The sequence below is a fragment of the Danio rerio genome, chromosome 16 (assembly GCF_049306965.1).
Source record: "Danio rerio strain Tuebingen ecotype United States chromosome 16, GRCz12tu, whole genome shotgun sequence".
In the NCBI taxonomy this organism is placed as follows: Eukaryota; Metazoa; Chordata; class Actinopteri; order Cypriniformes; family Danionidae; genus Danio; species Danio rerio.
Window position 1 is genome coordinate 4,366,372 of NC_133191.1, and position 8,629 is coordinate 4,375,000.

Genomic DNA, 8,629 nt, shown 5'->3' on the forward strand with positions numbered 1-8,629 from the left:
CACAATCATACGATTATCACAAGGAGAGGATGAAAATAATAATAAAAGCACAAATTATAGAGAAATTGTAATAATAAAGTGCTATTCAGTGGAGAAATTATTCCGATAATTAATAAATAAATCATAAAAAAATATCAAATTGTTATTGATTATATGACAGATCGAAGTTTATTGAAAGAAGAATTAAACAAATTAACGCACCACAAAAATGAATGGTGGTTTTTCTTGAAGCAACACACGCACAGAGAGAGAGAGAGAGTGGTTGCTAGATTGTGAAGCCCCAGAATTAATGCACACACCTTTTCACTTAAGGATATGTCTGATACTTCCCTGCTTGTTTGTAATTAAAGGGACCCTGATTGATTTGAATGGATAATAAGCAGTATGTGGCATTTAACGTAAACTCTCACCGCTTTTGTCTTTAAAAGTAAAGACTAAGCCTGGGATTTAATAAAGAGGGTAAATCTATTAAAGTGCCAATGGGAGTGAAGTTCTGTGGGTAATGCAACTGACAATGCAGAACACTGACACAGCAGTTTAGTCCCATAATATGCAACGTGCTCATGAAACAGCACAAATTAAACCACAGACAAGAGCTGATAGCGAAACTAAAACAGTATGCATTAATACATGCTTTTGTGTATGAAAATTACGGCTATTATTAAACCTTTGCAAAGCATGTTGCATTGTCAGTGGCAATAAACAGGAGTGGATTACAGTGACTAGAAAAAGTTTGTGAACCCTTTGATACATTTCACTGAAAGTCACAACAATTGAAAAACAGTACTAATACCACACAAATATGTTTTTCTTTTTAACACATATTTCACAGTGCAAGGTGGAAAAAGTATGCAAACCTTTGGGTTTAATAACTCCTTGACCCTCCTTTGGCAGCAATAACTTTAACCAAACATGTCCTGTAGTTGTAGATCAGACCAGCACAACAATTAAGAGGGATTTTAGACCATCGCTCTTTAGTTCAGCAGTATTTTTGGGATGCCTGGTGTGAATCGCTCTCTTGAGGTCATGCCACAGTATCTCAATCGGGTTGTGGTCGGGACTCTGTGCCACTCCAGAAGGTGTATTTTCTTCTGTTGAAGCCATTCTGTTGTTGATTTACTTCTATGCTTTGGGTTGTTGTCCTGTTGCCTCACCCATCCTCTGTTGAGCTTTGGTTGGTGGACATGTTCCTAAGTTTTCCTGCAAAATGTCTTGATAGACTTAGGAACTCATTTTTTCGTTGATAACAGCAATCCGTCCAGGCCCTGAGGCAGCAAAGCAGCCCCATATCATGATGGCTTCTCCGCCATATTTCAAGTTGAGACGAGTTTTCAAGCATAAAACCAAAACAATTCAGAATTTTAAAAGTGTTTTAGTTAAATATTTCAGTGTACACAGCATTGTGGTAGTAAGATTTCTTGATTCTCTCAATTTTGAGAGCAAATATGAATGATTTGTTTGTGGCATTATGCCACAGTATCTCAGTCGGGTTGTGGTCGGGACTCTGTCTGTGCCATTCCAGAAGTGTATTTTCTTCTGTTGAAGCCATTCTGTTGTTGATTTACTTTTATGCTTTGGGTTGTTGTCCTGTTGCATCACACATCCTCTGTTGATCTTCAGTTGACAGACAGAGGGTCCTCAGTTTTCCTGCAAAATGTCTTTATTAACGGTATCAATTTTAAATCGGAATCAATTGAAATTCATGCTCACTTTCGATTATCGAATCAAAAAATGGAATCGTCGATGCTGCCACGCCCCCATGTCACGTCAGCTTGGCTTGCCAAATGGAAAAAAGACAGGCTTGTTGAAGAGCTTTTTGAACTGCAGACGCAGGAGACCCATCGACAGAGCTTAAACCCTCTGCTCTTTCAATAAAGTCGGTGTGAAAGTATTTAGGATTTTCAGTAAGTTATGTTGACAATGTTCGTGTTGTCAAAAAAAAAAAAACAGTTTGCAAGCTCTGCTATGTATTAGGGTTGGGCCGACAGACAACACCGGCATCGCAGTCCTCCGCCCCGCTCCTGTTGCAAATCCGCTCGCGAAAAATACACACTCAGGCCCTGTTTACATCAGTAGGTCTTAGTTTTTAAATGGCATTTTAGAACGACGACGATCCACATCCACACTGGCGTTTTGCATTTCTTAGCAGCCGTCCTTCCTAACTACCACTAAAAACGCACATCACGTGACCACACACACACACACACACACACACACACAGGCTGGCACACACAGAGACGCACACACATTGTCATGCGCTCGAGATAACGGGTCCAGGCAGTTAGCGGGTCAGTAGACTGCTTCAATCTTTCACTTTCACACTTGTACTTGGTAATTTTAGCGAGCACCTCGGGTACTGTTGGTTGGTTCCTGTTGGTTGTGCACCTTTTTTACCGGTTGACAGGTGGCAATTATGTGTGTAACTTATCTTTATTCATTTACTGTATGATTTGTTTATGATTTTGCTTAATTTTTCTTTTTTAAATTGAATCGAACTGTGACTTTAGAATCGAAAATTTAATCAAATCGAGGATTTGGAGGATCGGGACATCCTTAGTCTTTATAAACTTTGGAATTCATTTTTCTGTCAGTAACAGCAATCCTTTCAGGCCCTGAGGCAGCAAAGCAGCCCCAAACCATGATGGCCCCATATATTACAGTTGGGATGGGCTTTTGATGTTGGTATGCTGTACCTTTTTTCATCACACATAGCGTTGTGTGTTCTTTCCAAATAAAAATCTATTTTGGTTTCATCTGTCCACAGAATACTTTGCCAGTATTGCTGTGCAACATAAAGTCACTTTTTTATACATTTCAAATGTGCTCCAATGAATTTTTTGACCATGACTGTATTTAAGGTGGACTAAAAACACAAATAAGCAAACTATACAGACTTTCATTTTCCTCTCTTTTTCTCCATCTCAGGTGAAGAGATACCAGTGTCTGTTCGAAGGCTGTACGCGCACCTACAGCACGGCGGGAAACCTGCGCACTCATCAGAAGACGCACCGTGGCGAATACACGTTTGTTTGCAACCAGCAAGGCTGCGGCAAAGCCTTCCTCACATCCTACAGCCTGAAGATCCACGTCCGCGTCCACACAAAGGAAAAACCCTTCGAGTGTGACGTCCAGGGCTGTGAGAAAGCCTTCAACACTCTCTACAGGTGAATATGAGCATGATATTTTACACCGACGTGGTTTGTGAGCTGCTTCTGTCCTGTGGGTTTTGTTTAATGTGTGGCTCTCACAGAAGCTCATCCTCATGTGACTGATAGCCTGAAGCTGCTAGCATCTGTTTGCTAATACAGTGTTCTTTATGAACCTACATGCAGATTTGCGTTTGTGTGCTGTTTAATCGGTCATCAAAGAGTCATGAGTCACTTTGTATTTATTATGTTGGCTTGAGAAAGCCAACGTGCTGTAATCCCATCTAATCATTATTATTTTTATTTATTCTTTTATTACTTTTATCATTATTTTTATTCTTCTTCTTTCTTCTGGGAACAAACGTATCTCCTCCTAGGGCTTTAGGAGGCCTCAAATTTGGCCTACAGATGTGTTCTACATTGTTGTTTGTTGCTTTATATTTTCCAACGAGTCAAACTTTCGGTTTTCCAAATACTGACCCAGAAAGCTTGGGAAAATCCTATTGACTTAACATGGGACCAAGTTTTGACCCATCATTACTCTGAACAAGATATTCTTAGAAACAATTGATCTTAAACAATTGAAGAGGTTGTCAAGCTGTGTAAAACTACCTATTAACCTGGGGTGTAACCGTACGTTCACACCGAAAGCGCCAAGATCGTCAATGTAGCCGAAAGTCATTTATTTTCAAAGAGAGCCGGCGAAGAGCAGCGCGACGCGTCTTCACCGGTGTTGGCGTCGAGGAGAGTTGAAATCTAGTCAACTTTATGGTAATGAGCTATGACGCGGTTCCGCGGCAACCAATCAAAATGAAGAAGTCCACCGCTTGAGAGTAGTTAAGAGAATACAGCCCTGTGAACTTTGGTTCCAACCACAAATGTTCCCAAGGGTTTGATTGTTGAGGTGGCCGTTTTTTCAGTTATTTACAATGTTTTCTTGCAGGAACATGCATTAAATAAGTTATTGGCGAGTTACTGGTGTGCATTAATGTTATAGATATTTATCTTTAAAAAAAGCGGGAATCTCACGTGACCGTACAAAACAGTAATGCTGCTTCAGGATATTTCAGACATATGGACACATTGGATAATTAAGTGGAGCAAAGCCACACCACATGCTACTCGATCTTCCATTGTTAAATGAATTTGATAAGAAGTGCGCAACATTTTCATGCTAAAAAGCATGTTTCACGCAGGAATGTAACTGATATGCTGCAACGGCCCCTTTATATATGGGACCAATGTAGCGAATTTTGACGCTCTCGCCGCCAGAGCTGAAAGCAGACAGCGTTGACACCAGGGCGGCCAGATCGACCTTGGACACTCTCACCGCTTTCATTGTGAACGCACAGTTAGTAGCCCATAGCCACAAGAGCACCCCAAACTTTCCAATTGAGTTACTATGAAGAAAGTCATTTTACAAAAACATGGAAAAATCCCGTAGACTTAACATGGAATCAATTTTTATCAACACCATCCCATTCCCCCCACTGGCTCTTCACATTCACCAACACCTAGGATGTAGCTGTGTGTGAGCTAACATAGATTATGTAAGTTGCTTTGCAAAAAAAAAAAAAAAAACAACACAAACGCGAAACGCAAAATTATAATAACCCTATAATTGGAGTTATGAAACCAAAAAAACTGTATGGAGTTTTCTTTTTCATAATACAGCAGTATCACACAAAGAGAGGGCCATTTTTCTTCATTTTCACTTTTCTTTTAGTACAAACATTGTAGTTTTTAGACGCTACAGTTTTTTTGTTTTGTTTTTACCTGTATTTTTTTTTTCCAAACAAAGGAGAAGAATATTTTTTGTGTCTCAGAGCAACACTAAAATTCTGATCAAAATAGTACTTGGATTTAGATTGAACTTTATAAAATGGATTGCGTTTAAGGTTTTAAATATAAAAAAACAGTGTAGGTGTTGGCTTGCTTTAGAACTACACTTTAGTTTCTACTTTAAAGCAACTCTATAGCAGAACAGAAGAAGTAAACAAGATTTCACAGAGCCACACCTAACAATTCACAGACACATTAACAGTTAATTACAAATAACTACATAATGGACATGAAGCATTTGAAGTTTAGGTGTATACCGGCCGGGCCACTTCAGAAACCTCAAGCAAATTTAGTGTTGGCCAGATTTGCTTCCATTTGTCTTTAATTCGAGCATGTTTATGCACATGCGTACGCATGTGTCTGTGTGCACGCAAAAAAAAAAAAAAAAAATACGTTGTACGGTTGAGGATTATTGACTTTTTATTTTATGCCTAATGTCATTAAAATGTTTAAATGTGACAAACATTTAATGTCATTAAATGTTTGTCAATACTTCAATATTTATTTTCCCCCCCTAATTTATTTATAAATTATTATTATTTGTTTATTTTATTTTATTATTAACATGATTATTTATTTTTTTCTTATTCTATGTATTTATTTTTTATTTATTCACTTATTATTATATTTATTTATTTATTTATTTACTATTTTTATTTATTATTATTATTTATTTTTATTATGTTATTTGTTTATTTATTTGGAATATTATTTGTATTTATTTATTTTTATTATTTTGTTTATTCATTTTTTAAAATTGTTTTTTATTTGGTTTTACTATCATCTTTTATTTATTATAATTTTATTTATTTATTTTTATTTAATCATATCTTATTATTTTTATTTATTTTTTATTATTTACTATTATGATTATTTATTTATTACTATTATTATTTTTTAATCATTTTCTTAATTTAACAATATTCAAATAATTGTATCTCTGCTAAATATTATCCCATAACAAACCATACATCAATGGAAAGCTTATTCATTGACCTTTCATTTCTCATAAATGTCTCAAAACATTTACCCTTATGACAAGTTTTGTGGTCCAGACTTACACATATCAAGCAGAAGTGATAATCAGTCATGATGCTTGAAACAAAGGAACTTAAAGGTCTCATGAAGTGCTTTAATTTGCATTTTTATTCAATGTTTGACATAATTTTAACAAAATTAAAGAGAGGGTGGGGCATATAATAGCCCCTCCCTTGTAAAAAAAACAGCCAATAGTGTGTATTTTTATCACAGCTCTGCCAGTGAGAGTGAATGAACTTAAAGGCATCAAATGAAAAGCAAACGAGAAGCTTCTCGAAGGGGGCGGGGCATGTCAGATACTAGAGAGCATTTGATTGGTCAGAAGATTTGATCAGAAACTTAAGTATGAGGTGGTGTCAACATTTTTGATCGATTTAGGCATGTGACAAGCTGCAAGCTTTTAGATTTATATCAGTTTTATATCTTTTAAACGCAAATTTCGTCACTTGTTTAGAGCACACTAGCTTATAGAAATCCATAAAACTAACGTACTTATACTAATATATAAAAAACGTTATTTAATTTTCATGATGGGACCTTTTAAATGCGTATTTGTATGTCAGAATAATTGAATTATTAAAGCATAATGGCCCTAAATCTTACATTTCAGCAGTACCTGAAGAACTGTTCTGACTTTATGAATGATACATTATTAATTCATTCCTACTTTGAATGAAAGCATCTGCTGTTTGTGTGATTGTAAATAATCCTGTGTTTCTCTCTCATCAGACTGAAAGCACACCAGAGGCTGCACACCGGGAAGACGTTTAACTGTGAATCAGAGGGATGCACCAAGTACTTCACCACACTCAGTGACCTGAGGAAGCACATCCGCACACACACTGGCGAAAAACCCTTCCGGTGAGCCTTTCACGTTGACAGGGCTGCTATCAGAGTTTATTTAGTGAGGAAAAAGTCAGGACAGCCTATTGAAATGTATGGTTTTCTGTATTTCTATAAAAATACATTAAAAAATGTGACTGGTCTTAACATCAAATCTCAGATGAACAGCATCACATGACATCTCACACTGTGTCGATATTTATTGAACAAAAATCAAGCCAAGTTAAAAAAATCCGTGATCCAGAATCTGTACCGGCAGATTTTTGAGCCATGTCTTTCAGTCGATTTATTTCCACACTCATATGTGTGTAAATGCACAGTAATTTTATTGAATAATATGCAAATGTTTAGATAATTTATGCATTCGTTCATTTTTCTTCAGCTTAGTCCCTATATTTATCAGGGGTTACCACAGAGGAATGAACCATCAACTTATCCAGCATATGTTTTACGCAGCGGATACCCTTCCAGCTGCAACCCATCACTGGGAATCATCCATTCACACTCATTCACACACAAACACTATGGCCAGTTTATTTCATTCCCCTGTAGTGCATGTGTTTGGATTGTGAGGGAAACCGAAGCATCCGGAGGAAACCCACGCCAAGACGGGGAGAACATGAAAAAATCAGATTTTTTAATTTTATTTATTTATTTATTTTTTGGTATGTGCTGTTTTGGAAATTATTCAGTTTAATAGGGTGTCCAAATTTATTCCCGGGGCTGTATTTTCAATGTTCAACAGTGTTTAAGTGTCAGTTCACCCAAAGATGAAAATAATCTCATTTATTCTCCCTTGTGTGGTTTTAAATTTTTGAGCTTCTAACATATATAGGATATTTTGAAGAATGCTAGATGCTTGGCCCATTGACTTCCATAGTAAGAGCAAAAATGACTGTAGAAATCAGTGGATCTCAGCAACCAGCATTTAAAAAAATAATTTTGTGTTCAACGAAAGAAAGTAACTCATAGGTTTTAACTAGGGATGCACCGATATGGATTTTTTGGCCGATACCGATAACCGATAATTCTTTAGACTTGGAGGCCGATAGCCGATATGTATAGGCCGATATTTATAAATATTTAAAAATTGTATATTTATATACAGCAAACTTCATAAGAGATTGAACTGCTCTTATGAACTAATTAGTCTATACATAAAGCAAAAAAGCTTTAACTTCAAAATTGCAAGGTGATTATAGACCTATATTCACGATTTCACATAAATCAGCATGCAAAAAATACATTACTTCCTTTTCTTCATAGCAAATTAACATGCAACTTGACTGTTGCATAAAATTAATAAGGTTAAATAACAAAATGGGATTTAATCAACAAGCAAGTTAAATATATTTAAATAAGATGAAAATGAAAGAGCTAAGGACTGAAACCACCTCAAATCTATTGAATAAAACGTGTGACAGTCATGTACACATGTACAAATATTCATGTCCGAAAAAGCCTTTTTTAGAGGTGTTTTGACAGTTCAGAGACCCCGTACAAGCGAACAGCTAAATATATATAGTACGTTTAGAAAATGCGGCACAGATTCATCCTATTTGGCGTTTTAGTTTCTTTTGAACATGTAGCTGCTGCTTGTCAGATCGATAACGATAATCCTAAAAAATAGCATTTATCGGCCGATAACGATATGGCCGCCGATATATTGTGCATCCCTAGTTTTAACCAAATGAAGGGTGAGTAAATGATGACATGATTTTCATTTTTGGGTGAACTATCCCTTTAAATAAACGATCTGC

The 8,629-nt window shown here is 36.4% G+C and overlaps 1 protein-coding gene across 4 annotated transcripts in view; it reads left to right on the top strand.

Annotated features, from left to right (window-relative positions):
* The window catches only part of mtf1 (metal-regulatory transcription factor 1), a 36,470-nt gene that overhangs the window by 15,789 nt on the left and 12,052 nt on the right, over positions 1 to 8,629 (top strand). For all 4 annotated transcript variants that reach the window (XR_012391328.1, XM_021466610.3, XM_021466611.3 and 1 more), the window contains 2 exon segments: positions 2,926 to 3,164; positions 6,756 to 6,887. Coding sequence is in view for 3 of the 4 variants with exons in the window: in XM_021466610.3 (XP_021322285.1) it covers positions 2,926 to 3,164; positions 6,756 to 6,887 (371 nt within the window). In the remaining variant the exon portion in view is untranslated.